Consider the following 20,779-nt stretch of genomic DNA (forward strand, 5'->3'; position numbering starts at 1 on the left):
TGTTTACATAATGATCAGTGAATATATGTATATAGACATGCATATAATTCAGGCTAACACTCGATCGATCGATCGATCTATCCATCTAGCTACCATGAGGGGTACATTTGTCATTTTGGGACGATGAAGAGAGATCGAACTCCGGCCTCTCACTCTCACTATATATACACGCATACCCTGGGCTGGGTTGGTAGATTATATTAATGAAGTCACACTCACACACTAGCTAGCTAACCAGCCAGTTAATACTCCATATAAACAAACTGATCCTATCTTGGAAGAATTAAGCAAGTAGCAGCAGCAGCTTAGGTCGATCATATGGAGGGTGCGATGCAAGAGAGCAGAGAGTATTGGCGCGACGGCGGCGATGTCGTCGGAGAGGAGCTCTTGAGGGAGATCCTCGATGAGACCACCGCGGTGCATTCCAATTCCAATTCCAATTCAAATTCAAATTCCAATTCAAAGGAGGCGGAGGAGGAGGATGAGAGAGAATATTTTGCCGCAGCTGCAGCGGATGAGCAGCTGCAGGTGGAGGCTCCTTGCGGGCGGCGGCGGCGGGAGTCGATGGTGAACAAGCTCATCTCCACGGTGTATTCTGGGCCAACCATCAGCGACATCGAGAGCGCTCTCTCCTTCACCGCCGCCGGCGACCATCAGCTACTCGCCGACGGTCACAATTTCGCTGCAAGTAGCTGTAGCCCAGTGTAAGTGTAGCTACCTCTGTCTCTGTTTGTACATATGCATGTATATATGCTAGCTTAATTAACTGCATGCTTATATATATGTTACTCCTGCGCATGCTTGTAATTTAATTTACTTGTGACATGCTCGTTGGGAGGAGTGATATATATATTACTTGGTGGAAAAATGATAAAATTAATTAAAAGAATGAATAAATATATAGGGTTTTCTCGCCGGAGAAGACGTTGAGCAAGACGATGGAGAACAAGTACACACTGAAGATGAAAAGCTGTGGGAATAATGGTGGGCTCGCAGATGATGGGTACAAATGGAGAAAGTATGGCCAGAAATCCATTAAGAACAGCCCAAACCCCAGGTATATATATTTGTACTACTCTCTCTCTCTCTCTATATATATAGTAGTATATACCATATACATTTGCATCTACTAGCTAGCTAGCTAGCAAACCAGGCGGCTCAATTAATTAGTGATACATGAAACTAAGGAAAGTGGGAGCTAATTAAACACCAGCTGTGCAGTGTTAGGCCTCAAATGGCATGTGAAGTTATGTATCGTCCCTTGATTGTCATCGAGGACAAGATCAAGTATCCATGCATGTAGACGTGTCGATTAATTGTTCGTCTGCAGTACTTTGCTTAATTAGCTACTAGCTCTTGCTAGGTTAATTACATACATACATATAGTAAGAAAAAATAAACTTATATATAGGACGCGTGTATGTATGTGGGATGGATGCAGGAGCTACTACCGGTGCACGAATCCGCGGTGCAACGCGAAGAAGCAGGTGGAGCGAGCTGTGGACGAACCCGACACTCTGATCGTCACCTACGAGGGTCTCCACCTGCACTACACCTACTCTCACTTCCTCCACTCCACTTCTTCCTCCTCGTCGTCTACTACCACCCAACAACAGCTGCAGCCTCAGCCTCAGATGATGACCAACTGCAAGAAGAAGCCCAAGCTGCACCTGCACCCGCTGCTGCACGACGACCCACCCCCACCCCCACCGCCGCCGGAAATGACGACCATGATGATAATGCAGAGCTTCAGCATCCAGCAACAACAACAAGATGATGATCAGCTGCTGCAGCCTGCTGCAGATGATCACTTGATGGTGCAGGCTCCCCCCGATGATTGTTACAATATTAACGGCAGCAGCAGCAGCGGCTTGATGATGAGCTTGGACGACGACGAGCAGGCCGCCGGCGCCGGCGGGCTACTGGAGGACGTGGTGCCTCTGCTGGTCCGCCGCCCGCCGCCGCCCATCTGCAACAACAACAACTACTACTACTCGCCGGCCACCACCTGCACCTCTGACAACGAGTACGGCTCGTCGGCGTCGGCGTCGCCGTCCTCCTCCGTCTCCGTCTCCAGCTGGACTACTCCCATGTCTCCCTGCATCGACATGGCCATACTCTCCAACATCTTCTAGCTATATTCAAATTAATGAAATTTCATCTAGTATTCTCTAGCTAGCTAGCTAGTCGATCTAGCACTACAAGATATATATAGGTATGTATGCGTACTGTACGTACGTAGCTAGTGCAGCACGTATTACTACTACGGAGAGTATAGTTGTTGCTTTTGTTAATTTCCAGCTGATCCACCATGCATCGTATCGAAAGGTACACGTTGTATCTACTACTATACGTATGTATCTTCATCAGAGTATAGTATATAGAAGTAGTATATGTAGATCCATCCTATGCTATGTCATATGGAAATCTAGCTATAAGATGCTCTCGCCGGCCGGCTGGCTTAAATATTGGCGATGCAATAATAATTAATATAATCTCTATATTTGTATCAATCATATATTGATGAGATATTGCACGAGTTAAATCGCCCGGACTGTCAATATTTTCTGCGGCTAATAAAAAAATCACATTGCTCATCCAATGCCTCTATCACATTCTTTCTTGTTCACATTTCCTCTTCTCGGTGGTAATATAATAGTAGCATCTGAAAGAAAAGAAAAGTACTATATGTTTGGGCCTAGTATCATGTTGGCCCAACATATCATACACGTAAGATCTGGCCGGCCCAAAACAAATGCGAATCCATGGGCTTGGTTTTTCCACGGGCCTTTAAAGAAAGAAAGCGAGGAAGGAAATGCTAATGGGCCGGCCCGCATGGCAGAGAGAGTACAACGGCTACTCGGGTGGGGGGCCCACAGTCAGAGGGAGACAGCTCGTGCTAGAAAAAGTAGGCGACTTGCCCACTCCAACCAAAGTGACCGTTGCAACCTCATCTCCGCTCCTCTTCCTCCTCCTCGTCGTCGTTGTCGTCGTCGGCGGCGCATCCAGCCTCGACGTGCCGGCGGCGGTGGGTGGCGGGGCAGCAGACGAGCAAGAAAGAGATCCCTAGTCTCTCTCGATGGCGACGGACGCGTCCCCCAAGCCGGCGCCGCCGCGCCTCAACGTGCCGCCGGCGATGGCGGGGGGGCTCCGCCTCGATCCCGCCGTCGCCTCCCCGGCCCGCCTCCTCCTCGACGTCCCCAAGACGCCATCCCCTTCCAAGACCACGTACAGCGACCGCTTCATCCCCTGCCGCTCCTCCTCCCGCCTCCACAACTTCGCCCTCCTCGACCGCGACCGCGCCTCCCCCTCCTCCACCACCGACGACGCCCCCTACTCCCGCCTCCTCCGCGCCGAGATCTTCGGCCCGGACTCCCCCTCCCCGGCTCCCTCCTCCCCCAACACCAACCTCTTCCGCTTCAAGACCGACCACCCCTCGCCCAAATCGCCCTTCGCCGCCTCCGCCGCCGCCACCGCCGGCCACTACGACTGCACCGCCGGCTCCGCTGAATCCTCCACGCCGCGCAAGCCGCCCAGGAAGGTCCCCAAGACCCCGCACAAGGTGGGTTCCCAACGTTCCTTCTTCCCTCTTCTTGGGCATTTCCACAAACACCCACTGCGCAACTAAAACAATCTTTTGGTTTCCGATCCGTGTGCGTGCGCAACTCAGGTCCTGGACGCGCCGTCGCTGCAGGACGACTTCTACCTCAATCTTGTCGACTGGTCGTCGCAGAACACGCTCGCCGTCGGCCTCGGGAATTGCGTCTACCTCTGGTCGGCTTCCAATTGCAAGGTCACCAAGCTCTGCGATTTGGGGCCCAGGGACAGCGTCTGCGCCGTGCACTGGACCCGAGAAGGCTCCTATCTTGCCATCGGCACCAGCCTTGGCGATGTCCAGGTTTCCCCCTCTCATCTCCTCTCCTCTACTCTCTACTGAATAAATTGCCTGCAGCATATGATTGTCTTCAGTTTATCTATCTAGTACTTAGTAGTAATTGTTTTCTACACTCTTTAGATTTCATGACAACAATTACACAAACTATATACATCAATTGTTCCAAATATCCTGAATCCTGGGCTGATGCAATTCGCTTCGTTCACCATCTCGTATGATAGATGTACACTAGTAAAGATTTGAAACATAAGCCCTATTGCTGAAACTCTAAACTTTTATTCGATTCTAGTACTAACTATCACTATCACAACACGTACATACTTCTTTCAATGTGTCCAGGATGTGTGCGACAGTTTTGTCTGCAAATCTCAAACTACCTATACTTGAATTAGCCTATTGTTTTTGTTCAACTCTGTGAATTTGTTCATGGCTATCGAGAATTTGATGCATACATAAATTCCAACAGATTTGGGATAGCTCTCGCTGTAAACGGATTAGGAACATGGGAGGACACCAAACACGGACTGGTGTATTAGCATGGAGCTCCCGAATCTTGTCCTCCGGTAGCAGGGACAAGAACATATTGCAGCATGACATCCGTGTCCCAAGTGACTATATCAGCAAGTTCTCAGGGCACAGATCAGAGGTGAGACTTCTAACTACTTCCAAGCCATAGGTTTTTTGGAAAATAACTCACTAACTATGCAAGTTAAAATCATCCCATCTCACAGTAAGATTTCAGAACCATGTATGTGCATCAAGTGACAGTTTTTTTGGTCAGGTCTGTGGACTGAAATGGTCGCACGACGACCGTGAGCTTGCATCCGGTGGAAATGATAATCAGCTGCTAGTATGGAACCAACGTTCGCAGCAGCCGATATTGAGGCTGACAGAACACACAGCTGCAGTTAAAGCAATAGCATGGTCACCACATCAGCAAGGCCTCCTGGCATCAGGTGGTGGAACCGCTGATAGGTGTATCAGGTTCTGGAACACGGTTAATGGAAACATGCTGAATTCAGTGGACACAGGCAGCCAGGCGAGTAGTTCTGAACAAGCCTCTAAAAAGTAGTTCAGTGAATTTTTACTGTCATCCTCACCAGCTGCTTTCTGTTTTCAGGTTTGTAATCTTGCCTGGTGTAAAAATGTAAATGAGCTTGTGAGCACTCATGGGTATTCCCAAAACCAAATCATGGTGTGGAAGTACCCATCTATGTCAAAGGTAAGCTTAAATTCCCATGGGCTGTCAAGCCTCCTAATTCACCAGTTAGACAATTGTGCATCAAGTAATCACTCATTCGGATAAAAACGTGAAAAAAAGCAGAGGAAGTTATGTGTCTGATTTCTCCTAGGGTTGTTTCCAAAGAACTCATTCCTTTCTGTGGGCCGAGACATTGACTCATGGATTGCTTAAACGCTTAAAAGGAATTTAGTATCAACATAGTTGACGAGCATGTAATGCTTAAAAAGAACAATATCAGTATGGCTGCAAATCCAAGTGAAGTATTTCACAGGGGGCTATTTTCATTTGTATTTGCAGATAAGGATAAGAGTAGAATAATTCCTTTGAATTTTTAATATCTGTTCAAGAAAGATTTCCACTAGTGCAGTACCACTAAGTATTTTATGTTTTCGATAAACAGGTTGCTACTCTAACTGGACACACGCTGCGAGTGCTTTACCTTGCAATGTCACCTGATGGACAGGTAAAACTTTTTCCAAACTGCAAATCATGTATCCGGAAAAATATTCCTGGGAATCGTCCTAAGTGATGCATATTACTCATTTGCAGACAATAGTAACAGGAGCCGGGGATGAAACCCTCAGATTTTGGAATATTTTTCCTTCAATGAAGACACAGGTAGGCATCTATTGTTGAACACAGATTTTATTTATTTTGTGGCTTGTAGCTTGAACTGCCATATTGTTTGCACCAGGCTCCTGTTCGTGATATTGGGCTCTGGTCATTCTCGAGAAGCCACATACGGTGACCATAATAGGAGGCAAAGAAAATGCATATGTTTGTATGAAACATAATTTTCTGAACTTGTGCAGTTCTTCAGCGATTTGTAAATTGTGAGGCCTAATTATTCATTTATTGTTTGTGTGCGCGTGTGTGTCTGTGAGATCGAGAGAAAGGGAGAAGAACTCATATTAACATAACCAATTCTTTGTATTAGAAGCTCATAAGTCGGCTAGTTTCTTGTTTGGAATTTCATTGCAGAGAAACAAGGGCCTTGTAATTTATCACAAACTTATATGCTTGTATTATTCTCACACACTTTGTGGCCATTTCATGACTTCAAAATGGATCAAACCTCTGGATTATGTTTGTTGCTTAAATGCCAGCCTTTGTCAGTCTTTTTGTTTATGCCTTGAGCTGTAAACAACAGCTTGCCACACAGGATGCTGCATTCAGACTGGTTAAGTTGTACTCTTGTTCAGTTTACTAGTAGTATAATTCTTGTTGCTTCCTGAAAGCAGCATTGTGCAGACGGGTAAACGGCATCCGATGCTGAGACCGTTCTCGAGAAAGAGATGAAGAGGAGTAAGATGGAATTTGGGTGACGCCTTTGAGCCGGCATAAAGGAAAAAAGAGCTAGCCAGCATATAGCATGGTCGGTGCAACCCCAAGCCTGGTCCAAACTTATTAAAATCAGGCAAGCAAGCAGCCAGCCAGTATGATATTGAATTCTTGGCCAAGAAGACTTTCTCCATGATGATCACGCCTCTTCCTCAGTCACAAGTTCAGCTTTATTTTATTTTATGAAATGAATAATACTAGCAAGTTTTTTTTTTTAAAGAACTACTAACACGAGGTACCCCCCCCCCCCCCCCCCCAAAAAAAAAAAAAAACAAGTTGATTCTTGTGGTCGAGTTACACGCGGCAGCCTGCAAGGAGTGATGGGTGCACATGAGAAGTGGTAGCGTAGTCGGTTTGACAGATTGGTGCCGAGCTGCCGATGCAAATGCAAGAAGCAATTCAATCCAGCATCCAGTTCAAGTGCAACCAGGTAGGTGATCCAAATGAGCTGTGTGCAATGATGCTTCAGCGACTCATCTTCATGGAACAATAATGCCGCCATCTCTTCCTCAATCTGCTTATTTCTTCTCTTGTAAGAATTCTTGTTGCTGTATGGAGCACGAAGCAAGAAAGAGCTGAACCTTCACTTCTTCCTCATTGCTCTTTGTTTGTGGAGCAATCTGGATAGATAACTGAATCTTTCAGAAAAGAGAAAATGATTTGGACAGATAACTGCACACGTAGTACGTCTGCTACGAGGACATTGACTTTTAACAACAATCTATAGCTGTTTACTCATCAAAAATTAGTACTGCTACTAGGATAGAGTAGTTTGTTTGGATCTGATGGTTACACATTGACCCCAAATACCAATACGTGCAGAACAAGTACTAGTAACAAGAATCCTGTCACGTTTGCAGCCTGCCATCAACTGAAATTGAATTTGTCAACGACAGTCAAGTACTAATGAAACCAATAAACATCGGATTTAAATATCTCCATGAATATTTCTTTGTTGCATCATCTGAATTTGGCATGTAGTATAACGCTTGCTTTATAAAAACACTTTCATGGGTACAAATTTATACTATTTCTTATAATAATTAATACTATATTAAATTAACAATATATATTTTTCTGGAGAGTGTAAGGCGTCATCAGGGACAAAGTAAGCAATGAGAAAACACCCATCAAATATTTCCGTCAAAAAAATTGTTAGCCCTAGACATGAAAAAAGAAAGAGAGAAGAAAATATATTTTTTTTCCACAGCACAACGGCTCCCTTTCCTTCTCATTCCTCGCGGGGAGGGGCGGCGCCGACGCCTCATCGACTAGTTCACTCCATCTCCATCTCCATCTACATCTACATATACGGCCGCTTCCAACTGCAATCTCCTGCCTGCCCAGCGATTCTTCCCACGATTTCCTTTCCTGCTTTTCTCATCCCTTTTGTTTCTTCACTCCGGCTCACCGCGCGAACCAATCTTCTGCCTTCACACAACCAATTCATCACGCAGGTCTGTTTTCCCATTCCCTTCTTTTCTTGGACCAGCCAAATTTCCTTTTTTATTTTTGTGTGTATCAAGGATGGCGGCAGTTCATTGGGGATCCTAGTCAAATCTTGTACTAGTCCGGCCTGTAACGCCAAAGCTTAGATCTGAATCGGATATCTCTCTTCAATCCTGTGTTTGTATTGTTTGTTTGGGCGTAAAGTCGTTACTTTTTTTTTTCTTCTGTTGGTTGGTTGGTTGTATCAGATCGAGATGGAGTGCGAGAGCAACTACAGCAAGGAGCAGAGGCTCAACGGCGACAGCCTCGTCTTCGGTATGCTACCCATTGCTTAACCCGTACTCCCTCCGTCCTTAAATATTTGACGCCGTTAACTTTTTTAAATATGTTTGAACGTTCATCTTATTCAAAAAATTTAAATAATTATTAATTTTTTCCTATCATTTGATTCATACTACTACTCAAGTTTTTGAATAATATTCACAAAAGTTTTTGAATAAGACGAATGGTCAAATATGTTTAAAAAAGTCAACGGTATCAAATATTTAGGGGCGGAGCGAATGATTCAATAGTAATTCTTGCCATCACTGGTGCTGTCTCCAATTGCATTTCAGAAAAAAAAAAGGAATTTCATTTAAAGTGAAACTGCAAGATTTTCATACCTTGTTCATTTTCCTTTTTAGACCTTGATGACACGCTGTATCCGGTGACCTCCGGCATTGGAGCCGACGTCGTAAGGAACATCCAAGGTACACAAACAGTCAAGCACAACGAATTAGCATTTCTTGGAACAGATATGTTGATGAGGTATGTGGTGTTGTTTGGCTGTTTCAGCTTATATGATCGAAAAGCTTGGTGTGGAAGAGAGCATCAGTTTGGAGCTATGCGTCCTCCTCTACAAGCAATATGGAACTACCATGGCCGGTTTGAGGGTCTGTATGCTTTACTCTATTCCCCAGCAAAGTTGCCTCCCTTTTTGGGTGCTTGTTCATATCTTCTTTGCTGTTCTGTAACCCTCTAAGTATTGTTCCTTTCAATCTTATGATGATGCAGGCTGTTGGGTACCAGTTTGATTACGACGACTTCCACAGGTATTGGCTTCTCACCAAAATACATGTTTTTGCCAGTAATCAGGTTCTTAGTTGCTTCATTTTCTGTGCAGCTATGTTCATGGAAGGTTGGCTTATGAGAAAATTAAGCCTGATCCAGTACTTAGGAACATTCTCCTAAGCTTGCCAATCCGCAAAGTTGTACGTACGCAAACCTCAAGTTTATTTTGTACGAAACATAATAAGCATTTGATTCTAATGATAGATTTTAATTGTTTTGACCAGGTCTTCACAAATGGTGACAGAATTCATGCTTCAAGGGCCCTCAAGAGGCTAGGAATAGAAGATTGCTTTGAAAGAGTTGTGTGCTTTGAGACATTGAACCCAACATCATCCTCTCTTTCGGCAGCTGGTCAGGTTGAAATTTTTGATATAATGAAGCATCTGGCTCATCCAGAGCCTGGGGTTGAACTACCAAAGTCGCCAATCCTGTGCAAGCCAAATATAGATGCCATGCTGCAAGCTCTCAAGGTTGCCTCCATCAATCCGAAGACATCGGTAAGCACTTAATTTCCTGCCTGCTCATTTTTCAGAATCACAGGTCTGGTCCTCTTTGGTGTGTAAACTGATCGACATGCTTGAAACACCTATCAGATATTGTTTGATGACAGCGCCAGGAACATCCAGGCTGCGAAGCAAATAGGAATGTATACTGTCCTGGTAATTATCCCTTTCGGTTAATTAATTTTGAGCGTAACGATTATGTAATGTTTAGGTAAAGTAACTGATGATAATGTGAATATACCAGGTTGGAACTTCTGAAAGAATAAAGGGTGCTGACCATGCGTTGGAAAGCCTTCACAACATGAAGGAAGCATTGCCTGAGCTGTGGGATGAAGCTGTGAAGGATGAGGATGTCAGGAAGTCAAGCAAAGTCGGAATCGAGACATCTGTGATCGCTTAAAACTCCCATGAATGTTTCTGATGGAGAACAGCATGAGATGAGTGGATCATTTTTCAGAGCTCATCTCTGCACTTTCTTATGTCTGAAAGTAGATGTGCTAATTTAGGGGAGATTTTACTCTTCTTCATGTACTGTGTGAGTGTGTGACTGCCTGTAATAAATAAATAAATAAATGCCATCTATGAACTGACAATACAATTCCTGGTGATGTTCTGTTCTTGTTTGGTCTTTAACACGTTGTGACTTGTGAGCACCGGATGACTTTGTGGTTCAGCGTTTTTGTTTCTTTGAGAATAGATTTTAGCATGCACGCCACAAGTCAGCCTTGATATACTTGAGACATGTCATTTCTTTGAAACTGAAGAAAGACTTGCTGCTATTCCAGATGATTCGACTGGAGGAGGCTAGTTGTTCATCTATGCTTTGCTCTGTTCAACTACCTCCTTGCCTAGCATACACATGGCAATTGATATGAATTGATGTACTGAAAGGCTGGAATACCTTCACACTAGCCACAGATCTCCAAGACCAGCAAGAATGGATGGTTATCAAGATTCAATATGTAAATCTGTATATACCGTAGTGAACCATGAAATCAAGAAAGCTACAAAATTACAATGGGAATGAGCTGTTTCAGCCGTGGTACAGGGATAGCTTGACAAGGCGCAGTGTATGGTACTTCAACGGCTTAATGCAATCATTGCCAACCGATTCTACAAAATGAAATCTGTTAAAACCTCAGGACATTTCTAAACACGGGGCTTCTCAGAAGTGCACAAATGCTGCTATATCGGTCCACGAAAGTAACGGCGTCTGGCCTCTCGTGTAAGCATACCCTTTCTGGATTGCAGTAAGTTCACTTACCATCCCTTATTGCGTTTTGTAATCATACCCTTTCTCCCTTGGGCATAGGCTCCATTGGCTAATGGGCACTGTGCGGGGCGAGCTAGCCATGCGGCCCATGCCGTCAGTAAGATCACATAGTCACATGGCAATAAGTTCACTTTAGGTCCCTCAATTTGTTCGAAATTCATTCCTAGACCACAAAACCGGATATAACGAATTCCCCAACTTATAAAACCGTGCGAACGATGTCCCTGAGCAGTATTTGTCCCTGGGTTTGGCTGATGTGGCGCCTACGTGGCTCTTTTAACTAGGTCTTGGTTTCATGTGGCATTGACGTGACGCTTACATGGGCAATTCAATCCGGAAATATAAATAAAAATGAAATATTCTCAAGATCAGGATAGTGTAAGGCTCAGGATCAGGGCAGGCCGGTTCCAATCATAGTTGAAAGGACCACGAACTGAACTTCTCACACCTCTTGTCGCCCTCCATATAAAATCACTGAACACTTAACTAGCTGCAAAGTAAGTTAAAATCATCACTTGATGCCACAATTTTGTAAAAAACTATAACATTTCAGAAAAATAATAAAACACTATATATCAAGGAATAAAAATTAAAAATGACAGGCAGTCAAAGCAATGCAAGGGCTCAATATTCACCTTACTTAAAGATCCGTTACACACAAGGGCTGAACATTAATGATGAACAGGTTCGAAAAGGGTACATATATATAGAGGGCTTAATTGAGACGTTCAAAAATATTTTGATCCTGTTTTGGATAAGAATCTGATACTTGCAGTAGTAGCATTGAAGGTACGCTAGACCGAAGAGGCCGGCCACCCCAATGTTTGTCCATTAATTTTGACAATTTGACCCTTTACAAAAACTATTTTTACAAATGAACCGCTGCCAAAAACTTATTTTAAAAATGACCTTTTTCTTCAACGCCAAATCATGTGGCGCTGAACTTAGACACCTCAGCGCCATGTCAGCTGGCGCTGAATGCCGTGCCACGGCGGATGGTAGACTAAGTTAGCGTGCCAACGTACATTTAATGCCATGCTATTTGGCGCTGAGGTGTCTAGGTTCAGCGTCACACGATTTGGCGTTGAGCAGAAGGGTCAGATTTGAAATAAGTTTTGGCAGTGATTCATTTATAAAAATAGTTTTTGCAAATAGTCAAATTGTCAAAATTAATGAATGTTTGTCTCTCCCTCAGGAGTCAGGAGTCAGGAGGCATGCAGACCACATGGATGGAAGTAGTAACATTTTGTGCAACACCGTACCAGCAGTCCAAGGAAGCTAGCCTACAGATCGAATCGGCGAGGGAGGGCGGAAGATGCGGCCGGGTTGGGGAGTACAGTACAGGAGCATATATGCAGTGAGGCCGGAAGCAGCCAGCTCGCCGTGGTTTAATTGGGAAAGACATGCAAGATCAGCTGCGAGGCCGGAGAAATTAAGCCAAGCGCACCACCACCGCATCACAAGCCCCAGCTAGCGCATCATCGTTCCTCTCCCATATTGAATCGAAGCAGCTGATAATTCTTAATTATCACCGACCAATTTATGTGAAGTTATATATATTTTTTAAACATGATGTCAAAATCACTACTGATAATTCCTTGAGGTGAAAAAATATCAAAAGTTATGAGGTCCGGTCCTTCAGCCAATCCGAGTGATTTTACACAGAACCAGTAGCAGTAGTTGAAATGGAGATAATTTTTAATCATATGAGGTACGGAGATTTCATTCAGAAATTTGTACGTGTGTGACCCTTCAAGCTTCAGTTATTCTTTATGTAGTGATATATCAATGATAGGTGCTAGGATCCCTCATGCTGGATTTTCTTTACCAATATTAATTGTATTACTTGAGTTCTGAGTTCATAATTGAAGTTATACTAGCTAGTATGATCCCAAAATTACCTCGAATACTTTTGTAATTTTATCTTTCTTTTTATGTATTGAGAAAAATGCAGAATCAGTCAACAATTCTTGAATCCAGTTTTCTCATATGGAATCTAGCTCCAGGTCAGTCAACTATGAACTTTTCTCGAGATTTATTTTGTATGTATATTGAGTGACTCACATTTGTCGTTGTTTTTAGTTGTGATGATCTTCCATCTGTGATGCATCTATGAAACAAGCTAGCTTTATAACACCATTAATTAGTAGGCTAATAACTGTATGTATCAAGTATCTTCAGCTTTAATTTGTTCTTCTGAATGCTCCATTTATATATTTGTACCCAACTTTTCATCTACAGATCGTTTTCAGTTAGGCAATAGCCAATGTCATTGAAGAGGATGAAGCCACCTGAATCTTCAAAAACAAGTACGTGTGATGCAGACATGCAGTTAGATCTTTGTAACCTCTCGGACTCAGGCAAGAGAACATCGGTAGCTAGAGAATGACGCCTGGAAGCGGACAGCGCTGCTGCTGGGTTGGATGGCAGCGATGGTGCTGCGCCCCCGACAATGGCGACGACGCCGGTCGTTGCGTACGGCGCTAGCAGCTAGCTACTGTGGGAGCGACGTCCCGGCGTACCGTGTACGTACGATGTGTGTGCACTACTATACGGTCGCGATCGACGTATATATGTATGTATATCGATCGAGGGACGGACGTATCGGAGAGTGTATATATATCCTGAATTAATTTATTTTTTCGGAAATCCAGAAAAAAGGTAGGAGTATATCGGAGCGTATCTGACACGGATACGCGCCTTCCACGACGTATCCTGCAGGTAATTATTAGCGTTGAGTAGTCTCTCAGTTTAATTTTCGCTCCCTGCCCGGCCCTCTCCATGATATATATCGATCTATAAAAGGTAGGGCCATGCATGCATCTGAGATGGAAGAAGCATCAGCTGCAAGCAGTACTGCAGCGAGCGAGCGAGATCGAATTAAGAAGCTAGCTAGCTAGCTATCTAGCAGTCGATCAATATATGGCAGGTGGAGCGTGGTTGCAGTTGCAGGTGGCGCTCCTCCTCCTGGTGGCTCTCATCTTCTCAACCTTGTCGCCATCGAAAGGAGAAGGATCAGAAGCAGCTGCGGCTACTTTGCGGCCGCGGCAGGTGCAAAGCCTCCTCAAGCGCCTCAACAAGCCTCCTCTCGCAACCATTCAGGTACCTACCTACCATCTAGCTAGCTAGAGTGAGTATTTCATGTAGAATATATATATACACTTCTCATCTAGTTGCAAACTACTAATATGATAAATTAACTGTATGCAGAGCCCAGATGGAGATATCATAGACTGTGTGCACATCTCCAGACAGCCTGCATTTGATCATCCTCTCCTCAAGAACCACACAATACAGGTTAATTAATTCATTAAGCACCATTATATTATGTATATATTGCCCACCCCCTAATTTCAAATATAATTTCACTATACACCACCAATATAATGCATGCACGATATCTTCACGTACGAATAATGCCGATTTCAGATGCGGCCTTCTATCCAGCCAAGTGGCATGTATGGTGAAGCGGCACGTCCATTCACCCAAACATGGAATCAGAATGGCGAAAAGTGTCCCGACAACACCATACCAATCCAAAGGACCAAGGAGGAGGATGTCATGAGGGCCACCTCTGTTGCAACGTTTGGCAAGAAGACACATGGGAGCCGTCACCCTAGCTTGGCTGGTCCCGCAGAAGGCCACCACGTACCACCCTTGTCTCACATTACAACTAGCTTGTCTTCCTAACTCGATATTGGATGATTACTACTACTACTACTACTACTACTACTATAGCTTTCAAAATGAAATTTCTTATTTAATCTCCCATTAAGCAGTATGGTGTAGCATATGCAACTGGGGATGCTAACTACTACGGAACCAAAGTGACAATCAATGTGTGGCAACCAACGATTGCAACATCTGGTGATTTCAGTCTGGCCCAGCTATGGATCACATCGGGCTCCTATCAAAACAAGGACCTTAATACCATTGAAGCAGGATGGCAGGTATGTGAGACCTTAAGAGTAGGATCAATACAAGAGCTAGCTGCTAGCTTCATAATCTTTCCATGTCATCAAGAGCTAACAGAGAGCCAACTTGTACAATAATTACACAAAAATATACTTCATTAATATATAGCCCACCTCTCTCACACACACAATGCCTAGCTTAGAGTCTGTGCTGTAGCTGGCTGTAAATATGTAGCCTGCTATTCTTCTCTCTCTCCTCTTATCTCTCCTCCAAGTAAGCATAAATGTGATGTGGCAATTTTTGAAGCTTGCTTATGTCACTTATTGTACTCGTTCTAAGTGCATCAGAGGGGAAAACGTTCTATTAAATCCTACCTGCATGCCTTGCAGTTTCCATGCATGATACATATACTAGACTAGGTTCTCGATCTATTCATGCAAGCTCTTGTCTTTGTGCATGCCCTGATGTCCATGTTATCTACAGATAGCATTGTAGATAACTTTCTACTGATTCCATGTTTAGTTAATAGGAGTATATAAGGATGTCGCAATTAATGCATCTATGTCCCAAAATATTTGTTATTCTAGGTTGTTTAGCAAAGTTTAAGGTTTGGTAAGAAAAAACTATAGGTTGTGTTTTCCTCCCATTTTCCCAATCCACCTCTCTTGTTTTCCGCACGCATGCTTTTCAAACTGCTAAACGGTGTGATTTATGCAAAAACTTTCTAAAAAGTTATTTTAAAAAAATTATATTAATCCATTTTTTAAAAAAAGTTAATACTTAATTAATCATGCAATAATACAAGCTTTGTTTTGTGTGCCGGGGAGGAGGGGTTTCCAACCCCTAGGAACCCCTCCTCTCGAACACAACCATAGTGCCCTTACTAAATGATGTAAAGTTGGGTATGAGAGGGTAGTTGGGGGTAGGATATGATAGAGAAAATTTTGAATTGGAGGTGATTGATGTGACAAAAGATACCCTAAAGTAACAAGCTTTTGGGGATAAATTAATTTTGAATCCTAAAGTAGTCATTATTTTGGGACAGAGGAAGTAACTAAATAATCTTGATAAGTGGTTGTCTTATGGATATCTATCTACTAAGGGCATCTTCATATGCATGTAAAGGTAATTTTAAGTATTAAAGTAATATTTGTAACCCAACTTTATGTATTGAAAAATCTTCATAATGTGTATGGGGCTTTGAATCTTCATGCTAAAAGGATCATTACAATCTTTTTGCCTTGGTGGGCCCCAACTTAAGATGAAGAAGTGATCTCATACTCCTTTCGTCTTTCGTCTCAATATAAGTGCAACCTACTACAGATGTGCAAACTATCCAGATTAATAGTCCTAAGATATGTCATATGTGTACTATATTAAACTTATATTGGGACGTAGCTAGGGGGTATATTGTAGCATTTGCTACATGTAAAAAGACATATGGCTATGGGTCCCACCTTATGGTCATTGTGTGCTTTAACATTGAGGATGCCCTAACATCACGATACTGTTGTATGTATGTGTCCTAAGCTTTAATTTTGCAATGGTTGTGTTTTCTCTTACGGTGATGGCTCTGAGCTATCTACGTTATTGTTTCAGGTATTCCCAGCTCTCTATGGGGATGAAAAAACTAGACTCTTCATCTACTGGACTGTAAGATATATAAACATCACATATATTCCTTTTACCATCATTATTAGTAACAATTAATATTTCGCCCCTGCTCTATTGCGGTGGGAACTAATTAATGGCATAAAGGTACTAATGGAATATATATTGTAGCGTGATGCATATGACAGAACGGGATGTTACAATCTAGCGTGCTCAGGGTTCATCCAGACAAACCCACAGGTTGTCATCGGTGGCAGCATATCCCCTGTCTCCATCTATGGTGGCCCACAATATGAGTACGATTATTTAGTTTGGAAGGTAAAACATACACATAAATTAAGCTCTTTAACATTCAAAGCATATAGACAAAATCAAATTCTTCATGAATGGGCATGGATAATTTGTGTCATCTAGCTACTGCACCTTTAATTCAGACTTGAGTTGAAGCCACAACTAACTGTTGCTCTAGCTTATTAGGGAACAACTAACTGTTGCTCTAGCTTATCAGGGAACCACACAGATGGAATCACAGTTGTCCCTATGCACACGCGTAATAGATTAAGATTTGATGCAAATGCAGGGCTGTTAAGTTAGCCATTTGAAGAAATGTTCAGACGAATAATCTTAATATATAATCAGTTTCTGCAAGTGTGTGTGTGTGTGTGTGTGTGTGTGTGTGTGTGTGTGTATATATATATATATATATATATATATATATATATATATATATATATATATATATCCGTGCTAACGCAATGGCAAATGCTAGTTAAACAAACGCTTGCAACACATATTGTATAATATAAATGTGTGAATACAAGTATCCATACACTACTATAAAACAACATTTTTCTGGCGGCCAAAATAGGTTATTGCTGGCAATAGGCAGCACCACCAGCAAGTAGGGATGAAAACGTAGCGGATAGTTTCCATCCGCTCCGAAGAAAAATGAATACGGATACCTTTCAGATCGGATAATTTTTTTGATAGTTCGGATATGGATACGAATATGGATATTTTCTCCCGTATACGAATATGAATATGGTATCGGGGTTTCTGTCGGATACGGATAATAATTTGGATGTCCAGTGAACAATGCTATTCGGATACCGCAGAAGCCATGAGACATACCCCATTTCTTTATAACTCTATGACCTTCAATATACCTTTTTAGATTTTAATAGTAGTTCATCTCTTAACACTAGTCCACACTACTAATATTATTTAAATTTTAAAAAATATTTATAAATTATACTACATTTTATATACAATGAACTAATTATATATGTTGATATTTGTTTCTATTATAAGTTGAGTTGGTTTTCGTGTTCCGAGAAAAAAATTGTTTTCGTATTCGTGTCCGATCATATTTGATTCTTATTCGTATTTGAGATAATCCGTATTTGTTTTCGTATTCGAGCTATCTGTATTCGTTTCCGTATCCGGCAAAAAAAATATGAAAACAAATATGGTATGAGCATTATCCGTCCGTATCCGATTCATTTTCATCCCTACCAGCGACCTAAGGTCAGTGAAAATAATGAATTTTGACTGGCGCAGACGTCCAAGCTAAGAAGGCCAAGTGATTTCCACTGACAATGGCTTAAAGAGACCTGCTAGAAAAAATACTTTTAGGAGGAAAAAAAATGAAAATTAGGGAGAGGCAAGGAGAGAGCTGAGGGGGCGAGGTTTGGTAGGCGATGGGACCTTTTAATACATTAAAAAAAATTTCGAGGCTAGCTTGGGTGAAGGAGGGGGCCAGATCGAGGCGAGACGAAGCGGAGGGGGCGCCACTAGGGGTGTGAGTGGAGGGGCGGTGGTGGGGTGACCGGCTACTGCTCCCGGAATCTACCGGCGACTGCAGAGGGAAGGAGGGAGACGTCGTCGGGGGCCGGTTGCCGCAATCCGGTGGTGGGCGAGGAGGGAGGGTGGCGTCGACGGCACTGGAGATGGGAGCACGATCGGAGGGGACGGCGCTGGGGGTGCAGGGAGTAGGGTTGCACGGCCGTCAGGTGGAGGGGTAGGAATGCGAAGGATCGATCTGGCCATTGGATCTCGCGATCGTATGGTTAATATTCCGTGGGTCTGCTTGGGTGAGGATTCAAGACCACCACTACGAATTTTTTAAGTAGTAGAGATATATACTGCTACGTAAACAATAATATTAATATAATATATATCTTACTCTTGTATATACTATATAATACTAGAAAAAATGCCCGTGCGTTGCAACGGATGAAGTCTATGTTAATCTTATTATTGTTATATGGTTTAGTTAAGATGAAATTCACTATGGGAGTTTGCTTGGATATATATATTTTTAGAAAAACATGAGCTGCAGTTAGGCGTCCGATCATCTCAAGTTAGCATGCGAGTTTTTTTAAACAGATTTCTTATATGATTCCTTCTGTATTATCAAAAGTGAACGATCTTAAAATCCGACTCAAATACGGATATGTAATTCCAAAAGCAAACGAACTTAAAAACCGACTCATACACGGATGACGTACCAAAATACCGGCAAAAACATCTTCAATTTTTATAATAGTAGAGATAAGTTTGCTGAAGAACTTAAAAAAGTATGCGACACCATTTGAACCGATCATACGACACCATTTGATTCTGTGTTAGCTAGTTTCTAGAGATAACTGAATAAGTCGGTGGTTGTGTGTCTCGGACAGGATTCAACAGGTGTAATTCTTTGTTTAGTTTTCTTGTTTCTTTGTCTCTGAGAAACATCTAGGGGTCTTCCGACTAGCTCACAAGGTGGTGGGCTAGTCGGCATGGGTTCGAAGTCTCACCCTTTCTATTTATTTAATATTAGGTCATTCCCTAATATTTGCGTTGTTTTCTTGTTTCTTTGCCCCTAGCTAATCTGTTGGAAAAGTCTGTCCATGCACCCCATAAATAAATAATATTAATTAAACTAACTAACTAACTAACTATATATATATATATATATATATATATATATATATATATATATATATATATATATATATAAAATCTTAACTGTCGACTTAATTAATCTATAGTAAGTAAATTAATTAATTCGCAGGACCCTGCGGGGGGCAACTGGTGGTTGCAAGTGGGAGGCAATTCTGTGGGCTACTGGCCATCGTCCATCTTCACTCGCTTGCAGACTGGTGTTGCCGATAGTGTGCAATGGGGCGGGGAGGTTTTTTCGCCTCAAAATACTTCACCCATGGGCAGTGGACATTTCCCTAAGGAAGGGCTCGGCAAGGCCACCTACAGCAGAGTAATCCAAGTTGTTGATTCCTCCAACAATCTCAGACAACCAAATGGTGTGGGCTTGATAGCTCAGTCGCCCAATTGCTATAACGTCGTGAATGGTTTCTCTACCACTAGCTGGGGCACTTACATCTACTATGGCGGACCTGGATGCCCTTGAAACTCTCAAATTTAAGTGATGTAGAGATCGATCGATCAAGCTTGCCATCAAACTACATCCATCTCCTTAATAATTTACGTGTACTACTACACGATCAACATGCATGTCGCTCCCGTTTATGCATTATGCATTACTAGTGTAATAAAGTATTGTATAGCTAGGGTCTATGCATGCATGTCACATTTCAAGCGTCTGATTGCTAGTGCATACGTATACATGTGCATTGCATTGGCAAGAGGTTTGAACCAAGCTAGCATTAAAAGCTGGCAATAAATATGTACTGTAACAGTTTACTGGATGTTATGTTATAGAATATAATAAGTATTCCTTCCGTCTCAAATTATAAGGTCTATATCTTTTTACACGTCTTTTAATGGCATAAAAGTATATATGCTATATATGTTCCCACAGAATATGAAATTAACATCACATAAAAGTATTTTAAAATATAAATCTAGTGATATAACATACATAATACTTAATATATATATGGTTAGTATGATTATTAGTCAAAAGTTATTGAATTTGGACGCCCTATAATTTGGGACGAAGGGAGTATTAATACAAGCACTGCTGATCGATGGGCGCCGTAAAGAAAGTGATAACACTATACATTTCCTCGTAAGCCCAGCTGAAGCTATATGTCGGATGATCTAACCCCTTTTCACACAATACTGGAGAAAGGGCATTCCAAATCAAATATCAATGCATGTAAATCTCAGATTCCATAGCAGTGTATTGTAATTCCCCATCTAATGTGCCAATAGTTATTTCAATGGAACATAATATCAACATAAATTAAATAGCCAAACAAGGGCGGCAAATTCCTATCTCAATCTGTGCTCACTTTGGTTGCATTGCCATGCACAATATATTAACACAAACAAGTTGGATGCACTTGCGGTTGTAGCTGAGTAGAGCACAATGCTGCAAGAATGGTGAAAAAAATGGCAAGATTGCTGCGAAGCTTGGTCATCCCTAAAAGACTACCCACTTCGCTGTCCTCTCTCTGAAGAAGAAAACTGGC

At 42.4% G+C, this 20,779-nt stretch overlaps 4 protein-coding genes across 5 annotated transcripts; all 4 read left to right on the top strand.

Annotated features, from left to right (window-relative positions):
* Positions 1–222: 222 nt before the first annotated feature.
* LOC127760770 (probable WRKY transcription factor 49) lies at positions 223–2,503 on the top strand. Its single transcript, XM_052285073.1, has 3 exons — positions 223–704; positions 905–1,057; positions 1,442–2,503. Exons 1-3 carry the CDS (start codon positions 319–321, stop codon positions 2,133–2,135), a joined length of 1,233 nt encoding a protein of 410 aa, XP_052141033.1. The 5' UTR covers positions 223–318; the 3' UTR covers positions 2,136–2,503.
* Positions 2,504–2,928: 425 nt separating this feature from the next.
* LOC127760761 (protein FIZZY-RELATED 3) lies at positions 2,929–6,238 on the top strand. The gene is made up of 8 exons (XM_052285063.1): positions 2,929–3,562; positions 3,671–3,898; positions 4,362–4,541; positions 4,677–4,934; positions 5,016–5,117; positions 5,539–5,601; positions 5,688–5,756; positions 5,833–6,238. The coding sequence occupies exons 1-8, from the start codon at positions 3,080–3,082 to the stop codon at positions 5,884–5,886; spliced, it is 1,437 nt and encodes a 478-aa protein (XP_052141023.1). The 5' UTR covers positions 2,929–3,079; the 3' UTR covers positions 5,887–6,238.
* Positions 6,239–7,694: 1,456 nt separating this feature from the next.
* LOC127766556 (uncharacterized) lies at positions 7,695–10,200 on the top strand. The gene is made up of 9 exons (XM_052291636.1): positions 7,695–7,936; positions 8,177–8,243; positions 8,612–8,677; positions 8,763–8,860; positions 8,982–9,019; positions 9,091–9,178; positions 9,263–9,535; positions 9,632–9,697; positions 9,786–10,200. The coding sequence occupies exons 2-9, from the start codon at positions 8,183–8,185 to the stop codon at positions 9,939–9,941; spliced, it is 846 nt and encodes a 281-aa protein (XP_052147596.1). The 5' UTR covers positions 7,695–7,936; positions 8,177–8,182; the 3' UTR covers positions 9,942–10,200.
* Positions 10,201–13,643: 3,443 nt separating this feature from the next.
* Positions 13,644–20,081, top strand: LOC127768049 (uncharacterized). Of its 2 annotated transcripts, XM_052293560.1 has the most exons (7): positions 13,644–13,916; positions 14,025–14,111; positions 14,244–14,462; positions 14,594–14,764; positions 16,329–16,382; positions 16,512–16,658; positions 19,399–20,081. In XM_052293560.1, exons 1-7 carry the CDS (start codon positions 13,737–13,739, stop codon positions 19,750–19,752), a joined length of 1,212 nt encoding a protein of 403 aa, XP_052149520.1. In that variant the 5' UTR covers positions 13,644–13,736; the 3' UTR covers positions 19,753–20,081. The 2 variants fall into 2 exon arrangements, with proteins under 2 accessions (XP_052149520.1, XP_052149528.1); XM_052293568.1 differs by lacking the exons at positions 16,329–16,382; positions 16,512–16,658.
* Positions 20,082–20,779: the final 698 nt, after the last annotated feature.

The sequence above is a fragment of the Oryza glaberrima genome, chromosome 1 (assembly GCF_000147395.1).
Source record: "Oryza glaberrima chromosome 1, OglaRS2, whole genome shotgun sequence".
In the NCBI taxonomy this organism is placed as follows: Eukaryota; Viridiplantae; Streptophyta; class Magnoliopsida; order Poales; family Poaceae; genus Oryza; species Oryza glaberrima.

Excerpts from the sequence above, each read along its gene's own strand:
- LOC127766556 (XM_052291636.1), top strand. The coding sequence starts at position 8,183 with ATGGAGTGCGAGAGCAACTACAGCAAGGAGCAGAGGCTCAACGGCGAC. Across the intron at positions 9,179-9,262 it reads GCTTGCCAATCCGCAAAGTT|GTCTTCACAAATGGTGACAG; the intron begins GTACGTACGCAA and ends TGTTTTGACCAG. Across the intron at positions 9,536-9,631 it reads CCATCAATCCGAAGACATCG|ATATTGTTTGATGACAGCGC; the intron begins GTAAGCACTTAA and ends AACACCTATCAG.
- LOC127760761 (XM_052285063.1), top strand. The coding sequence starts at position 3,080 with ATGGCGACGGACGCGTCCCCCAAGCCGGCGCCGCCGCGCCTCAACGTG. Across the intron at positions 4,542-4,676 it reads TCTCAGGGCACAGATCAGAG|GTCTGTGGACTGAAATGGTC; the intron begins GTGAGACTTCTA and ends TTTTTTGGTCAG. Across the intron at positions 4,935-5,015 it reads CAGTGGACACAGGCAGCCAG|GTTTGTAATCTTGCCTGGTG; the intron begins GCGAGTAGTTCT and ends TTCTGTTTTCAG.
- LOC127760770 (XM_052285073.1), top strand. The coding sequence starts at position 319 with ATGGAGGGTGCGATGCAAGAGAGCAGAGAGTATTGGCGCGACGGCGGC. Across the intron at positions 705-904 it reads GCAAGTAGCTGTAGCCCAGT|GGTTTTCTCGCCGGAGAAGA; the intron begins GTAAGTGTAGCT and ends ATAAATATATAG. Across the intron at positions 1,058-1,441 it reads AAGAACAGCCCAAACCCCAG|GAGCTACTACCGGTGCACGA; the intron begins GTATATATATTT and ends GGATGGATGCAG.
- LOC127768049 (XM_052293560.1), top strand. The coding sequence starts at position 13,737 with ATGGCAGGTGGAGCGTGGTTGCAGTTGCAGGTGGCGCTCCTCCTCCTG. Across the intron at positions 14,112-14,243 it reads TCAAGAACCACACAATACAG|ATGCGGCCTTCTATCCAGCC; the intron begins GTTAATTAATTC and ends TGCCGATTTCAG. Across the intron at positions 14,463-14,593 it reads GTCCCGCAGAAGGCCACCAC|TATGGTGTAGCATATGCAAC; the intron begins GTACCACCCTTG and ends CCCATTAAGCAG.